At 31.4% G+C, this 19,193-nt stretch overlaps 1 protein-coding gene across 2 annotated transcripts in view; it reads left to right on the top strand.

The window, feature by feature from the left end:
• LOC142332913 (ATP-binding cassette subfamily C member 4-like) overlaps positions 1-18,773 on the top strand; it is a 120,771-nt gene extending 101,998 nt beyond the window's left edge. The window contains exons 25-29 of one of the 2 annotated variants that reach the window (XM_075379615.1): positions 292-537; positions 2,841-3,010; positions 4,044-4,173; positions 10,813-10,923; positions 17,726-18,773. In XM_075379615.1, the coding sequence (XP_075235730.1) occupies positions 292-537; positions 2,841-3,010; positions 4,044-4,173; positions 10,813-10,923; positions 17,726-17,743 (675 nt within the window). In that variant the 3' untranslated portion in view covers positions 17,744-18,773. Of the gene's footprint in view, positions 1-287; positions 538-2,840; positions 3,011-4,043; positions 4,174-10,812; positions 10,924-17,725 lie in introns of those variants that run through there. The other variant, XM_075379616.1, reaches the window with a different exon arrangement.
• The last annotated feature ends 420 nt before the right edge of the window (positions 18,774-19,193 follow it).

Here is a 19,193-nt window from a genome sequence, read left to right as displayed (position 1 = left end):
AAATTATTACAGCAGTGCAACATCCTTTCTTTTTTAACTAAAACTGGAAATCTGCCCTTCTGATGGAATTACTGTGAAAGAGTTTTTAAAAATGTTTTTTCTACTTTACCCAACATTAGTATTTTTTACTTAATTACACTTCTCTTCCAAGAAACTACCTTTTACTTTATATTTGTTTAATTTCCAGAAATTTGTGCATTCCTTGTAATTACTTTTTACAACTTTTATATCTTTTTAAATATGAGATGATCTTTACTATTTTATAATAGTATAATATTTGTTTTGAGACAGGTTGGTATAGTTGGCAGGACTGGGGCAGGTAAATCATCATTAGTTCAAGCATTATTCAGAATGGCAAATATTACAGGACAAATATTGATCGATGGTGTTGATACAAAAACACTTACTTTAGAATGTTTGCGTTCACATATATCGATCATTCCACAAGACCCTGTATTATTTTCTGGTACAATGAGAAGTAATTTGGATCCTTTCGAAGAGTACTCAGATTTTGTATTATGGAGAGCTCTAGAAGATGTAAGTTTAATATTTTATGACCATTTCTTACAATACTGAAATGTTTTATTTTTAAATGAATTATTTTATTTGCTATTATATTCAGTAATTATTTTTATTTTTAACAAGTTAAATTTTTTTCAAATAGTTCATTGTTTTTTTTTTTAAATGTAACTAATATTGAATTTTATCTTATTGTAACATTCCTGCAAGAGACATCATGTCCAATTATGAGGGTTGTCAGAAACGTTTTGAGTTTAACATAGAAAGACATTTTTTCTGTCAAACGTAGTTTTATTTTTCAACAGTCTCTTTTCAAGTTGATACAGTTTTCCCAGCAAAGTTTTAATCTCTTTAACCCTTCCAAATAGTAGGTAGCATCTTTATTTATAAAAAATAGGCATTTACGTATGCGATAACCTCCTCGTCCGATGAAAATCTCTTCCTCCAAGTGAAACTTTAAGGTTAGGAAACAAGAAAAAGTTGCTTGAGGCCAGATCTGGTTAATATGGTGAGTGGTCAACCAATTCAAAGTGCAGTTCATGAGTTTTAGCCATGTCAACCGTCGCAGCAGACGCATTGTCCTGATGGAAAAGCATTTCTTCTTATTCAAATGTGGTCATTTTTTTACCATTTTGAAGATAATCGATAAACAAAATTCCGTTACTATCTCAAAAAGTCGCAATCACCTTCACGGCCGATGGAGAAGCGTCTTCGCCTTTTTCAGAGCAGGTTCATCCTTTGCAGTCCATTGTTTTGACTGTTGTTTTGTCTCAGGAGTCTAATGGTGGATCCACGTTTCATCTACAGTTATGAATCGATGCAAAAAATCTATCCCTTTTTTATTTAAACTGCTCCAGCAGGGCTTTGGAAATGTTCATTCGAAGCGTTTTTGATCTGAAGTGAGCAAACGTGGCACCCAACACGTGGATAGCTTACGCATATCCAATTCTTCAGTTAATATGTGACAAACATGTTTTTTTAATATACCCATAGCTTGTGCTATCTCTCTAACCTTAATTCTTTGGTTGTCCAGTACCATTTGGAGAACTTTTTCGATGATATCGGTGGTGGTTGTAGTTTTTGGTCTGCCTGAACGCTCATTATCAACGAAGCCGGTACGACCATGTTTAAATTCAGCTGTTCATCTTTTCATGGTGACAAATTATGGGACAGAGCCCTGTAAATAGCCTCCAACTTGGTTTTAATTTGCGTAGACGTATTGCCTTTCAAAAGCAAATATTTAATGATGTACGATATTAGATTTTTTCCATTTTCACAAAAATACTTACGATGAGTTACCCAAACTATTACCAAACAACTGATCGTCAAAAATGGCTGAAATTTTAGTGAGTACCTTTCAACCCATGCATGTATACATTACCCAACTTTTGCAGACAAGTGCTGCCATCTTCATGTTGAGGCTCAAAACTTTTCAGATAACCCTCGTAGATATTAAAATAATGGGAAGAATTTGTTTTATGCATTTTTGAGTGCCATGTTTTCGATTTTTTTGTTTTTAAATATAATTTAAAAAAAAATTTAAATAGCTATATTGAATCATTTGGTTAAAATTCTTCTTTTTTTTAATCATTTTTTCTCTATCTGCAAAAGTATTTAAATAAATCTAAGGTTCCAGTCTATAATACGGGTAAATCAATTACAGATATATTTGTTTTTTACAACTTTTCACAATGACAGGTTTAAGTACATGTTATAAATAAAATAAATATGATTTTTTACTTTCCCTTTTTTTATTCATAAATTAATTTTTTTTTAATTTTCATGTTTTAATAACACTGATGTTTGAGTGGTTGATAAAAATTAACTGAAACAGTTGAAAATAACAAAAAATTTTTTTTTTCGTTTTTATTATTCTCTTGGTGATTGTGTAATACAAAAATCATTAGATTTTTTTTTTTATTTATGCCAATGAACTGTCGATAATAGATATGAGACTAATGAAAACTAATTGTTTTCAAGTACCTATAGGTAAAAATAAAAAAATTACTTGTACTTTTTTCTAATTCTATTACCTTAATTTTTTTTTTAAAGTATATTAAAACTAAAACATAGTGAACTCAAAAGTACTTCTCCAACTAGTTAGTTTGTGTTAAACCAACAGAATTTAGTTTCTCCAAACGCAAATTCAACTTTATTTTTAGATATTTATTTAGATATTTAACTTTATTTAGATATTTTTAAACTAAAAAGTCTTACAGTGAAGGTACTTGTAAGATAACAATTTCAAATGATTGTCACATTACAATCTGTACATAATATTAAGTAAATAAATAATAATTTACCCTTTCATTTCAATTTAGGTGGAATTAAGAGAGTCTTTAAAAGAAGAATATGATCTTGAAACTGACATTAAGGATGGTGGAAGTAATTTTAGCGTCGGTCAACGACATTTGGTGTGTCTTGCAAGAGCGATCGTTAAAAAAAATAAAATAATTGTGATGGATGAAGCTACTGCAAATGTTGACCCACAGTAAGGTTTTAATTATGATGTTTATTTTTATGAACCTTTCTAATCATTATTTTTTAAAGGGTTTTTGTCGATTGCTGCAAATAATTGGCTCATTAACCACTAATACAATGTCTGTTCAGAAAATAAAAGAACATTTTTAATTACGTGCCAACATATATTTTTAGAGAAGTGCGATTGGTATCAATGTGTTCTGCATAACGTCTTCTGTAATCACATGTTATCAGATTGTTGATATCGTTAAGTTGTCATGTTATTGTTATTTGAGTGCAATAAGTTTTAGTAGCAATTTCTGTAATGTGCGATTTTCAGGACCAGAAATACAACATACAATTTTGTGTGAAACTGGGGAAAACTTTCACTTTTGAAACAAGCTTACGGAGATGATGCTCTGGGTTGAACACAATGTTATTAATCGTTTTTGTGATTTAAAAGCAGTCGTCAGTCAATCAAAGATAACCATCAACCAGGAAGGCCTTTGATTTCAACTGATGAAAACCGCGTTCAGAAAATCAACATTTTGGTGCATGCAAACAATAATTATGTATTGACTGCTTTAAATGTATTCTGCAATAATCGTTTTATCTATAAATTACCTGAGAACAGGATTTCTAAAAGAACATCAGCTAACCCTAAAACGTGTGATAAATAAGATTATCTATCTAAACAGTAAATTGTTCAGTTAAGATCCCAGACGCATACAGAAAGTAAATGAGTCAGTATTAGAAAATTCATTTTTACATTTATGTTTCATTACTCTAGAACAATAGCTATGTATTAATAAATATAGTCATTTTTATACACCACTCAAAAGGGCATATCTTTACATTTTTAGTTTGCAGCCAGTGTTTATTCAAATTATATTATTTACTATCTGGTCAAATATTGTTGATATGAAATCTAGGAAATTTACCTAGTTCCCTAAGTTTCATGTGTTTTATTGCTTGATTTATTTATTTAATAGGCATAAAAAATGTGGTTTATTTTCTTTGATAAAATATATCAAAATATAATTTCATAATTTTTTTGTTTGCAGGACGGATTCTTTTATTCAGAAAACAGTGAGAGATAAATTTAGTGATTGTACAGTTTTAACAATTGCACATAGACTTAATACTATTATGGATTCTGATAAAGTGCTTGTTATGGAGGGTGGTGAAGCTGTGGTAAGTTATTAATGTAATTATAATACATATATATATACACCCTATATATATATATAGGGTGATTGCAAATATTCATCAGATTTTAAAAATCTGCATTTAAAAAAGTAGTACACATAAAATTATGGTACATGAAAATAAACAGAAACTGTCAGGTTAGTTTTAAAGTGGTCGCCGACAGGTAGCAGCACAAGCTCAGTTCTAAAATGGCATCTATGCAAAAGAAAACATTCTGTGTCTTAGAGTATGAGAAATGTTTATCTGTTGTTATCGTGCAGCGTTTATTGTGGAGACAGTCTGAAACAGAATCACCAGGCTACCAAAGCATTCTAAGAACATATTGACAGTTTAAAGACACTGCTTGTTTGTGCTAAGGCAAAAGCATCAGACACCCAAGCATTTCAGATGAAACAGTGGAGAGAGTGAAGGTGAGTTTCATTCGTAGGCCAAACAAGTCAACTCTACATGCTAGTAGTGAACTCGATATTGTGCAGCCACTGTCTGGAAGATTTTGCGAACTTGATTACAACTGAAACCGTACCATATAAAGTTATTACAAAAGTTATAATCAGATGACCTCAACAAACGATAGAAATTTTGTAATGACATGCAGGAAGTATGGAGGATGACGATTTTGCTAACCATCTGGTGTTTAGTGATGAGGCGACATTTCACTTGAATGGAACAATGAATTGCCATAACATCAGGACATGGGGTACTGAACAACCTAATTCTGTAGAACATGAACATAATTCCCCAAAACTTAATGTTTTTGGCGCAATTTCTAAAACAAAGGTGTATAGACTGTTTTTCTTCTCAGAGAATACTGTGGCGAGTATTTAATACCTTGATATGATTGTGGTTGTCTCCTCAATTGAAAGATGACTCCAATAACTTTGTATTCCAACAAGATCAGACTGCGCCTCACTGGCATGCTGAAGTATGAGGCTTCCTGAATGAAGAACTCCTGTGTTGCTGGATCAGGCAATCTGCAGATGATTACTTACTTAGTAATGGCCTCATAGATCTGATCTCACGATTTGTGATTTTTTTCCTATGGGGTTATTCTAAAGACTGTGTTTACATGCCACTACTCCCAATAACTTTGTGTGAGCTACAGGAACGCATTACAGTTGCATTTATGACCATCAGTACGGCTATGTTAACGTGTGTGTGGGCTGAACTGGACTACCGCATATATATTTGTTGTGTGACGAATGGAGGCCATGTCAAACATTTATGAAGGTATGATAGAAACTTGGACAGTTTCTGTTTATTTTCATATATCATTCATAATTTTATGGGTACTAATCTTTTAAATACAGATTTTTAAAATCCAATGAATCATTTATAATCACTCTGTATGTATATTAATATGTTATATGAAATATAAACCACCATAACAGTAAGTAATTAAATTAGTTAAACTTACCTTAATTTCCAATAATTGGTTTTTGTGGTATTCTGTATCTAAGTTGGTATTAAATGCTATATCTGATTTATTAAAACATACATATACAATATTATTTTACTGAAACTAATCTTTTTAAGATTCATATTATTCCTCTGCACAGTTAGATTATATATAAATTCTATTAAAATGAACCACCTAGTACAGAATATTGAGATAAGACATATCTTACCTTAATTTTTCATGAAATTATTTTCATGGTATCTTGCATCCTCAATCATGATTGAAATATTTCCATTATTGCTTACAGTTATTTTGGAATTGTTATTGTATAAGAAATTATTTCAATCATAACTGAGGATGTGGGATCATGTGAAAATACTTTCATGAAAAATTAAAGAAAGATATGTCTGTCTCAATATAATGTATGATGTGGGTTTACAGCATATATAAAATAATACATGAATATAATGTTGAAAGAAGTTACCTGTTGATCTACTGCTATTTAGTGATTCCCTTTGTGTTCAGTCAATCTCTGCAATGTTTTTGTTATACTCTATTTGACTCTTCATCTCTTCAGAATATAAGTGATTCAAAAAAAAAAATGAAATAAGTGAAACTCAAATGAATGTAAATGACTTATTAAGATACAATATGGTTGTGTTAAAAATTCAATGACGGTAGTGAACATTTGTGCTGGTAAACGAACTGTGTGTTCGTCTGTGGTTATAATGATTTTCTAATTACCAACCTAGATCAGCAAAATCTCAGATGAATTTTACTCTGTGTATTTTAACTGATTCTTTGAAATTTCTCTTGACTATTGCCCTGCAGTAAACCAATCCATTCTTAAATCATTAGCCTTCATAGCCACTTCTTAAACAATTTTGTCACTTTTTCCTTTCTGATCTGCTCTGTTGAATTTTAGAACTCTCATTGTTTTCTGTTACTTTATATATTCAAAAGTCTTTACTGTATCCAAAAAGCATAGGCGTATTATCTTATTTCTAATACCTTTCCTTACCACTTTTAATATCTATCTCCCGGTTGTTCATCAAAGAGAAAAGAAAGACATCCTTCCTGAAGCAAAAGCTGTTCCTCAGATAAATCTTTCATTCTTCTCCAACCTTCTATTTAGGACTGTGAACAATATTTGTGTATTTAATGTTTTTACTGTTTTATGTATAGCTGTGGGATAATTTGATTTAATGATTTAAATAATGACACAGTTATTGTGCATAATGTTTCTTTGTAATATTTAGGTGTTATTAAAAAGGTAAATAAATGAAAGATAAATCATATTTTTTTGTAGATTTAATCTAACATATTATCTGCAAGCATCACTGAGTTGAAATGTTACATGTAACAGGAATTACACTTACGAGGTGTGTGAGAAAAGTAATGAGACTGACTTTCTATTTACCAGAGTTTTTATTTTTTTCAAACAACAATATTATCCCCTTCAAAGTAGTTCCCTTGGGCAGCTATACACCGACATAGTCATTGTTCACTCCTGGTAGCAGCGCTGGATGGCTTCAACCAGTAGGGCTTTTAACTGGTCGGTCACAGTCTTTTGAATGTTCTCCAGAGTTTCAAAATGATGTCCTTCTAAGACATGTTTCAGTTTCGGGAAAAGGAAAAAGTCACAAGGACTCAAATCAGTTAAATGTAGGGGGGTTGAGGAACGTAGGAATACATTTTGAGATCAAAAATTCTTTGATGGAAATGGCCGTGTGACACGGGGCATTGTCATGATGAAGCATCCACTTGTCTGCAATGTCTGGTCTCACGCGAATCACTCTTTTCCTGAGCCTTTCAAGGATATCTGTGTAATACACTTGGTTGACAGTTTGTCCTGGAGGAACAAATTCTTTATGCACGATACCCCTACTGTCAAAAAAGCAAATCAGCATGATTTTGATCTTTGATTTGCTCATTCGACATTTTTTTGGTCGAGAAGATAACTGAGTCTGCCACTCTTTGCTTTGCTGCTTTGTTTTAGGATCATACTAAAATATCCAGGATTCATCATCACCTGTGATCACACGATTGAAGAATTCTTGGTCATAGTCAATCCTCTCAAGAAGATCAACGCACACATTTCTTCAATTGTCCTGTTCCGTTGTTAGGTTTTTCGGCACCAATTTCGCACGAACCTTTTGTATGTCCAAATCGTTTGTCAAAATTTTAAGTACGGTGAAAATGTTTAAATTTAACTGTTCACTCACCATCCTTATTGTTAAACGACTGTATGATCTCACAAGAACCCTCACACGCTCAACGTTTTCGTCAGATTTTAAAGTTGAAGGTCTCCCTGAGTGAGGTTGATCTTCAACGTGTTCTCGGCCTTCCAAAGATGATTTGTGCAGCAGAAAACTTGTGCTCTTGATATGCAATGTTCCCCATAGGCCTGTTTCAACTTTTCAAAGGTCACACTCACAGATTCCCCAAATTTAAGAAAAAAACTTGATTGCACAACGTCGCTCTAAATTCTGATGCTTCATTTTCATTACACACAACAAAACCACAATTTTACTGATGGCCCTGTCAAAAATATTGTGTTGGCTGAACGGAGTTGAAACTCGTACTGAGCATGTGGAAGGGATGAACAAATCTGTCTAGCACAGACCGGTAGACACAGCATTGCCAGATCGCACACAGTGTTAGCAATCTCATTACTTTTCTCACACACCTCGTAAAAATCTTACACATATCTTACATATCTGAAAATCTTACATTAGTTTCAGGCAGGGAGAGTCCCCTCTTAATTTTTCAAATAATATAAAAAAACTTGATTAAATTTTATGTTTCTTATATTATTGTTTAATTAATAAAATCTGAAAATAGGAAAAACTGTTTACAAAAAAAAATTAACACAAAAACTGGATGGCCATGATCATAATCATCAGTAGATCCAAAGAAATTTTTATTTAATTTAACTACACACTGAAAAATAAAAGAAAAATTGTTATAATATTTACTTGATAAATCTGCGAATTTCAAAAAGAAACAACAAAGGAGTAATATAAAACACTACAAGAAAATGTATTCTACTCGTGTTCACAAAATAAACACCACTGTTAACTTAGAAAATATGCAGTATCATTTTAAATAATCAAAAGCATGTCCCATGAACAAAATTTAAGGAATAAGATAACCCATTTAATTCCTTCAATGATAAAAAACTTTCACAAAAAAATGTTAAAAAATCCAAAATTCTTATTTCTGTTAAGTACAAACTTATTTTTATTCTCTTATAAAATAATTTTGTGACCGATTTTCAGGCAGTGTTTGCCAGTTTCTCTAGTTTATAATTTTTTATGAGCCGAATGTCTTTTATTCAAATTTAATTCTTTTTTTACTTTGTCATATGCTTCCTAATTTGCCGTTATAAGTTATTACTTTTTTTGTAATCTTTTTTTGTTGCTATTTTTTTTTTTTGTCTTCACCAGTCATTTGACTGGTTTGATGCAGCTCTCCAAGATTCCCTATCTAGTGCTAGTCGTTTCATTTCAGTATACCCTCTACTTCCTACATCCCTAACAATTTGTTTTATATATTCCAAACGTGGCCTGCCTACACAATTTTTCCCTTCTACCTGTCCTTCCAATATTAAAGCGACTATTCCACGATGCCTTAGTATGTGGCCTATAAGTCTGTCTCTTCTTTTAACTATATTTTTCCAAATGCTTCTTTCTTCATCTATTTGCCGCAATACCTCTTCATTTGTCACTTTATCCACCCATCTGATTTTTAACATTCTCCTATAGCACCACATTTCAAAAGCTTCTAATCTTTTCTTCTCAGATACTCCGATTGTTCAAGTTTCACTTCCATATAAAGCGACACTCCAAACATGTTTGTTGCTATAAAATACAATTATGACAAATACAATTTTGATTTACTCAAGGAATGGTAAGTGAAAAAAATTTTACCTAGAGAGTGAAGAAGAGTGAAGAGAGTGAACATCTCAGGAATGGTCGAACTGAGAATGTACAAGACTATACTTCATTTACACTCATACATATCGTTCATCCTCTGAAGAATTATCTAATTGGTGGTCACCGGATGCTAAACAGGAAAAAAGAGAGAGTGAAGAAGGGATTAATACAAATGTAATAAGAAATACACCAAAACTGAAAACTGTAGGATTCTCTTGAACGGTTTGATATCATAACTTCTGACTTTAGAAGGAAATTATACTGTTTTTTTTTTGTAGTGGGTGAATGAACTCTTCAAAGAAATGAAAGTAATGCAAGAGAAAGAAAGAGAAGCGAAAGAAAATATTGCTGTTTACTTATGATGTAGTGATAGACTGCATAAGTGAAAATGAAGTACAAGAAATATATAATTATAGAGTGAAGGGATTCAGAGTTTGAGGTACTAAAGTAAATAATATGAACAAAAAATATAAGACAAATAAAACTACAGAATATAAGAAATTTGTATCAAAATATAAAAAGGTTTATATGGTGTAAAAATTAGCAAGGAAAGATAAAGTCCTTGAAAACTTATGTCACGGAAATTCTGACATGTGGACCAGATGTTTAGAACATGGAAGGTAATAAGAGAGAACTAACTATAAACATTTATAAAAACCATGACAGGGAATACCAGTATGTGTTTGTGAAATTCCATGATGGTATAGGTACAATAGACTTACACCAGGTAGTGGATTTGATAACACTGAAAAAGCAAGAAAGATGTTTGAGCATGTAAAAAAATGAGGAAAATACAATGTTCAATTGCTAAATCAGGAGGCAAACTGCAAGAGGCCGTGGATTAGACCTAAGAAAAGAAAGAATTATAAAATTACGCAGATAAGGTGTAGAACTAGAAATAGTAATGGAGGAGGAATTATGGAACAAGATGGTGGTCTATAATTCATTATTACCTTAAATTCAGGAAAAGAGGAAGAAGAAGAAGAAGAAGAGGGAAACATTAGGTCACGATACAGCCTAAGCTTTAATTGAGTTAGAAAAAATGATCTTAATCGGTCAATGAATTAAGATAAAGTCATTATGTGATTTTCATTAACATTCAGTAGCTCAACAATTGAGTAAATACATAAAGACTCAAACTTGGGAAATCACCTTTTTTTGTTCGCTTTGAAGATACTGTAAAAAGGGGATATTCTGTTTCGATGAAACTTCATATTTTTAATGTATTTTTATATTTGCATAAGTAATTAAAATATAAAAATTAATTTAATTTAATTTATTATGTTAAAGGAATTTGATCATCCTCATATCTTATTGCAAGATAATAATGGATATTTTTATAAATTAGTTCAAGAAACAGGGTCAGATATGTTTGAACAATTTGTTGAAATTGCAAAAAAGGTACGTGCTATTTAATTTTCAATAAAATTATACTTATTAATATTTAATAATATAATTTAAAATAATAACAGAATGTTCATCCCTGCCTCTCATGTATGTTAATCTCTGAACATAATGATATATGTCTGATACCATTCCTTTTTCATGCCTCCTTGTTTGTGTCATACGATTAATGCTTGTAAGTTATGTGTGCAATGAGTATTTCAAAATAACCATGAAGAGCATAAATTTTACCAGGCAAGTTTTTAAATACATTGAAAAAAAATTCTGCAAGTTCTCCTGAGATTCATATACCACATAATGATAATGTACATTAAAAAATTTATTTAATTAATCGAACCTTAAAATTGCCGGCTCCATATAGATCCACCAAGAAAGATACCAATGTATGTATGAAGGAAACTTTTCCTCAAAATCTCTCATAAGTTGTTGGTAATTCCTTCCAAGTCGCTGAGGAAATTATTACTAAAGGAAGAAGTCAATGTAGGAATAGCTGTTGCAGGAAAAAAATAAATTGTTTTCTTTGAATGGTATCAACAGTTAATAAAATAACAGCTGAGAGTTCTAAAAAAAAATTGCTGATCACAAACAATCATGATAGTAAGAAATTGGGTAACAGTTTCAATACAATGACTTGGAGAGCCTGTATAAAAAACATCACAAATGCTTAACATTATTACTCAGAAATGATTTATGCATCCATTTTTTAAACCCAGAGAGTGAAATATCAAGTGGTTATTTCAACAAGATGGTGCTACAAACTTTGCCATCCTGCTCAAACTTATGAAGCTTTACTTGAAAACATCTTAGGTGCTTGCTTATTTTTCCTGAAATATTTACTTGTTTAAACAAATATATCATAATTGATTTGTGATACTTCTTGAAAGTTTTTTGGCTTGATGAAGTAATTCACCACCTAAGCTCAAAAAGCTTGTGCATGGGAATATGAAGAGGAAAATTTTGTGAGTATGAAAAATGCCATGCCTGACCAGGATTCAAACCTGGGATCTCCAGAAAATAAAGTTATTTTTAAAGTTTAATGGGTTAGGTGGTACTAGGTCAACAACTTGATCCTTAAGATAAACTATTTTGTACTAGAGTATATACGAGGGTAAGTCAATTATTATCCGCAATTTAGTTATATTTTTGTTTATGTTGGTAGTATCGTTGTGTTGCGTAGATGACGCATGCATGGTTTAATTGTTATGTCTGTGCAAGTTTGATGCTGCTAGGTTAGTTCCATTATCGCTGCCCTGGCGTTAACCATGGCTGCTCTGCTTTCTGTTTGCACCAAAGAAAAGCAACGTTCAGTGATCTGTTTTTTAAAGGTGTATCAGGGACTGAAATTCATCGAAGACTTTCAGTACAGTACGGGAACAGTGTGTTGCTGCAACGGATTGTCTACGAATAGATTGAAAAATTCAAAAATGGTTGCGCAAGTGTTACGCACGATGAAGGAGCCGGACGACCGTTTACTGCCACAAATGAGGAAAGCATTGAGCATGCACGTGAAATGCACGGTTTTCTTAGACAGATGACTAACTATTAATGAAGTGGCACATTTTCTGCAAATTTGTCATGGCTCTGCCTACGAAATCATCCACAACAGACTTGGGCTTCATAAAGTCTGTGCAAGATGGGTCCGAAAACAACTCGCACAGTTGCATAAACAAATGCACTTGGACATCTGCCAAAAACATTTGGATCGCTATGGTAACGAACGGGACATCTTCTTACACAGAATCATCACTGGTGACAAAACATGGATCCATCATTATGAGCCGGAGAGTAAACGGCAGAGTATGAAATGGAAACATCCAAATTCGCCCTGCAAAAAAAGTTCAAGACCCAACCATCCGCAGGAAAACTGATGCTTACGGTTTTTTTGGGACTCACAAGGCCCAGTACTGAAACATTAAGAGGAAAGGGGCACGACAATAAACAGTGTGCTTTACAGTGAGATGCTTACTGCCAAGCTGAAGCCTGCAATTTGAAGCAAATGCTGAGGCTGTTGTGTTGTTGCATGACAATGCCAGTCCACATACTGCTGCCCACACTGTTGAAACGCTCCAGAAACTGAACTTGAGTACTGGCTCATCCTCTGTATAGTCCTGATCTTGCCCCCTCTGACTACCACTTGTTTGGTTCACTCAAAGAGGCATTAAGGGGCCGTCGATTTACCTCGGACAAAACTGTGAAAGAAGCGATGCATTCTTGGCTTGCAGCTCAACTGAAAACCGTCTTATATGTGGACATCAGGAAGCTTGTGCAACAATGGACGAACTGTGCTGAAATGCAAGGGGACTATGTTGAAAAATGATGTACATGTAAGTTTCCTAATTGTATTGCAATAAAATTTATAACTACATTGCGGATAATAATTGACTTACCCGCATATATATACAGAGTGTTTCTGAAATGGTGGGCTGGCTATACTTTAATGGATTCTACTTTTAAAACTAAACAAAAAATATCCTAAGAAAAATTACCATTTCTCCTTTGTTTTTCTCCTGTCTGCCATTTTGTTATTTTTATATGAAAATTTATTTCTCAAGTTCGGATAGATGAATCACATTGATATGTGGAAGCGTCTTGGTAATAAAGTTTTAAAATTATCAAAAATTCAGGACTTAAATTACAAAACGGTGGTCATGTTTATTTTTCAATATGTTATCTCCATAAATATTACTTTTAATGTTTTTGCTAAAATATTAAGCCTTTTATTCTGAACAAAATGACGTTTTATTTTTTTAAATCTGTTCACAAATAGCTGAGTTATGGGACAAAACTGATGTTGTAAACAGACAAAATTACATATCCACTTATACATATCTTCATATCCACTTTACATTCAATTCGATTAAATATTAATTACTTTTTATTTATTGTTAATTCTAGTATTGTAAATTAGTGTCAGATTAAGTAATAATTTTCTCGCACTACTGAAGGTTTAATTGTTGTTATGTCTGATGTTGTATTTTTGTGCCATAATTATGGCACAATATTACAACATCAGTTTTCCCCCATAACTCGACTATTTGTTAACCGATTTTAAAAACTAAAATGTCATTTTGTTAAAAATAAAAGGTTTAATATTTTAGCAAAACATAAATTTTGATAAATGTAATATTTATGGAGATATAATGGATTAAAAAATAAACATGGCTGCCATTTTGTAATTTACAAAGCTATTTAAGTCCTGATTTTTTGCTAATTTTAAAACTTTTTTTACCAAGACATTTACCAAATATTAATATGATTCATTTATCCAAACTTGAGATATAATTTTTTTATATAAAAATGGCAGACAGTGGGAGAATGAAGGAGAAATTGCCATTTTTCCTAAGGATATTTTTTGTTTAGTCTTAGTAGAGTCTGAAAAAGTATTGCCAGCCCACCAAATATATATATATAAAACTTATGTAGTTTTTGAAGAGAAAATTTTAAAGTTTACAGTTTCCTTTTTTTGTATGTCTTAATGTTTAAGTTAGTTGATAGAATAGTTAAAAATGAGATGGACCCAATTGCATTACTTTTTTTAAACTTTAAGATATGAAAGAATGATATTGATGGGAGTTTCTATACAAAGGTTTAATTTTATGTATTTAGAATTTAATAATTATTAATTTCATCAAATACTCATATAGTACTAAATACTAAGTCCATCAGATTTTTATTATTGAAGGCTTATTGGTGGGAGGTGAGATAGGTGGGACATGATCAACATTATTAAAATACTTTACTGGCCCCGAAAATATATATTTTTATAAAGGAATGATTAGAATTTCAAAATATTTTGTTTTTTATAGTTTGAAAAAACTGATAGTTGATTTCAATTTTAATTAATTAACGGCTTGGCAAGAGGTCGCTGATCTTTTTGATATTATAAGTTTTTTGTGTGTTCTTGTAACAATATGTAGATTGATAATAAAGTTAGAATATCACAAAAAATCTTTTCTGTTAATGAAAGGGCTAAAGGAATGTAAGAGATCTTGGGTAGGAAATATGGTTCAATAACATATTCAGTTTTGATTTGAAGAGAGCTACAGGGCCTTGGAGGTGAAGCAGGATGAGACTTCTTGGACCTTTTTCGGAATTAGAGCAGTTTTAAAAAGAACATTTCCAATATTACAATATTTAAATTTTTGTTAATTTACAGACAGATTTGTAAAGCAAGATTGCATGAACCTCTCTTCTATATATGAGATGCGGTTCAAAAGTAAGGGCCAGTTGGTAACAAAATGAGAACAGTTGAAAAAATGAAAAATTTATTGTTTCAAATATTTACATTATTTTTCTACGTATTCACAGTTTTGTCCCAAATACTTCTGATATTGTGAAACAAGCTTCTTCAATTCCATTGCATAAATTCCACCGCCTGGGTTTGTAGCCACTTTTTCATAAGAGATTTTCAACTTTTCACTTTCCTCAAATCATTGAGACACAGGCCAATTTAATACCACGACTTCGTCTGTGGTATTTGCTTTGAATTGAAGACAACACCCAACAATGTTGTCTTAGAAATTTCTGGAAATTTTATAGAAAGATTGTTAGTTTTAAAACAAGATTTTCTCTTACTTTTCATTCGCATGCTCAACAAGATCGTCATTCCAGACACTAGGCCTGCCACTTCTCTATTCGTTAGGAACATTTGAATAGTCTTCCTTAAATTCACGACACCATTGCTTTCTTGACTTGTTTTAATAAATTTTTATTATATGATTAATTTTAATTTTACACCTTATAAGCTTTATTATTTTGGAGTTATTTTACCCTTTTATTAATAAAATCCAGGCGATGGTAACGCCCAGGCGTTAAAAAAGAACAGGCCAATTTTTGAGATGTTGGAAGAGATGGTAGTCACTGGATTCAAAGTTTGGACTGTAAGGTGATTATCAAAAATCTCCCATCCAACTTCTTGAATTGTTTCTGTTGTGTATGTTTCATGTGTGGACTTGCATTATCATGAAGAACAATTCCTGATCTCAGCATTTCTTATTCATCAGTTTTAAATAACGGAATACAGTTTAGAAAGTGTTTCACAATAGACTTGTGATGTGATGGATGTTCCAGATTCCATGAAATCAATCAAATGCATCATACCTTTTGGTCCCAGAATACAGTTGCAATGATTTTCCTTCAAGACTGGACTTGTTGCATTTTTCCAGTTTAGGTGAAACGGAATGACACTAACGCATGGATTGTTGTTTCATCTCAGCATTGACGTACGAAATCCATGTTTTATCACCAATTATAATACAGAAAAAAATTTGTCTCTTACGGTTAAAGCAGTGAGAAAAGCTCATGGAGATGTCATTCTGTGATCTTTGTGCTCACGTGAAATCAACATTTCAGCACCCATTGTGCCCACAGTTTGCAATAGCCTAGAGTATCAATCGTGATTCCCAACAAGATTTTCTCTTACTTTTCATTCGCATGCTCAATAAGATCGTCATTCCAGACACTAGGCCTGCCACTTCTCTATTTGTTAGGAACATTTGAATAGTCTTCCTTAAATTCACGACACCATTGCTACACTCTTCTTTACTCATTGCGGTAGGCCCATATGTTTCACACAACTGGCGTTGAATTTCAACAGCATTATGTCTTCTTGCATTTAGAAATCTAATCATTAATGGAATTTCACAACTGACAGGATTTGTTATTATCACACCCATTTTAACGGCAATGTGGTGGTTACATGCCCAAAGATCAATTAAAGCTACTGTGCATGCGTAAACCAATCAGTGTTCCCAATCGTTATTTATAACTCGTCAGCTTTACGATTTAACCGTGCCACGTATTTTTTTTAAGGTAAAACAATTTTTTCTAATTTTAGGAGGCTAGAAGATTTTTGGGATTTTCCCACAGATATAAAAATGGTCTCCAACCATCGGTTGGATACCATTGTTCACAAAAAAAAAAAATTTTTTTAATTTTTTTCTGAAAGTACATGGAAAACATAATTGTGATATAGAAACATTACATTTTTTTTTTAATTCAAAGGAGTGTTGGGGGTCAAGAGTCCTTGGAGAGTGAGGGTGCACACTCTGTTTTCCTGCTTAATCATTTTTTTAAGGAATGAAAACATATTAAATATCACAACACAAATAAAGATTTATAAATCTTAATAAAAATATTAAAACTGTTGTTTATTTAGGGGGCTGGGTGGACTGTAGGGTCCAAGGAAGACAGAACATCCCATATCCCCATTGTGTATTTTAGTATTTTCATAATATAAAACACAATTTTGAGTATTGCTAAATTTAAATAATGGATATTATTTCAGTAATTTGTTAACTGAGGGATTAGGAAACGAACACTTTAGGGACAAATAGACATGAACCTATTCTTCTTCCATATGACTTTTTATTTTTTTAAAGTAGAAGATATTCTAAAAATAAAATGTTTGAATATCGCACTATTTCAAATTTTTATGGAAGTAAATTAGTGGGTGGAGTTCCAAGGAGGTTTACAGGAATTTAAAATATTTTCAACCATAATGACACAATGGTCCTGTAGAATCTGTCCCAAAATCTGCTGCATGTTTAATAAATGGTTTTCTCATATTAGATTAAATTTTTATTTACTTTAATATTTATCGTATTATCAGGAAGGGATAAAATGTTGGATATATTCAAAAGGGGAAAAAATGTGACAAGCATTAAAAAAATACAGCAGTTTGTTATACATTTCTGTTTTTCTTAAAATTATCGAGATAAATAAAGCTGTGTCTATGTGTAGTAGTGTACTATTAAAATTAAATTTAAAAACAATTAAAATTTTTTTGTTTTGTTTTCAGAATTACTTATGGAGATGATTAAGTCAAATTTATGCATTTGATAATTGATTCTTTTATCAATAGCAATTTAAAAATGTAACTTCAAAGAAAATCGGTGACTTATTTTATTTAAAACAATAATTAGTATTGTTATGCTATAAGAATTCTTAGATACCAAATAATTTTGTGTTATGCAAGATTATGGAATGTATATATAGTGAAATCTAACAAGTTGATATTCAGTGTAATAGATACTTCTGCAATAATGCAATTAAATTGGCAGTTATTGTATAAATCAGTACAAACATTTTACTGATACAATGATATCCTAGATGTGATAAATTAATTTAAGTAGGATATTTTGAATTTGTATGATAATGTAATATCTACATGTACAATTGAACGCACGTAAGTTCTGTTACCATGTTCCAGTTATCTTCTAGCGTCATGTAAATATACTGCCACTTCATCAGCATCGGTAGAACTTAAGAAATACTACAACTTGTTGAACGATTCTGTTTCTTTGTCACATTGTACAGTCCATTTCGGCAAGTCCCGCCTGTGGCTTTTTCTCAAGATGAAATTTATTTAATTTACAATTTTTAAGTACACTGCAAATATGTATACCTATATCTTAGTAAAGATATAGGTTTTATATTTAAGCATACATCCTTACATAAATATAATATGTAGAAGTGAAACCAAAAATTGTAATAATAATTGGGTTTTTTTTTTAATTTTAAAGTAATCCCAGCTTCAGACAGGCTGATATGATGTCAAGAAAAGTAATATAACAATATTGTACTTCTCTCTGTAGCAATAACTCTGTATAATAATATTTCACTTAAGTTCCTTTGGTATTGTTATTGATAGATTTCATTGTATATATATTACTAAATATTGCAGCATAATAATATTTGCTGACTAATACTAAACAGTAATGCTAACTTTACTTACTGTTTTATTATTGCTACAACTGACATGTTAAGTAGTAATTTTGTTTTATTGTATTATATATTATTATTATTTAAAAATGTTCATAATAAAGCTCGTTTGTTTAAATTTTTAACTGTTTTTGGAGCATTAGTGCCAATACAAAACTTACATCAACAACCTTATTTCTTTACATTTTTTTATTTACCTGCTTTGTTGTTCATTCAGTAAATTTATTTTGCACTGAACATTAATGACTTCTGTTTAACTTTTAAGCTTTTCTTTAAAATACTTTCATAACGATAAAAAATAGAGACTGTGACGTAAATTGAGGCGAAGTACAGATACAACAGCAATCTATTCAACTTTTTGGACCATTAAGCAATACGGTCACAATAAGCATTACAAAATAAAATTAAATCTGTGTCTGAGGAAAGTACAGTTTCATTTCATGAACTAAAGACATTATTTTTCATTTTTTCCCTATCAAATTTAATTTATATCAGTTTTGTTTTTACAAAAAAGATAATTAATTTTTTGTTTGTTGAATGAAAAC

The sequence above is a fragment of the Lycorma delicatula genome, chromosome 12 (assembly GCF_047948215.1).
Source record: "Lycorma delicatula isolate Av1 chromosome 12, ASM4794821v1, whole genome shotgun sequence".
NCBI classification, from domain to species: domain Eukaryota; kingdom Metazoa; phylum Arthropoda; class Insecta; order Hemiptera; family Fulgoridae; genus Lycorma; species Lycorma delicatula.
Note: the sequence above shows the minus strand (reverse complement) of the source record. Positions and strands in the feature narration are given on the sequence as shown.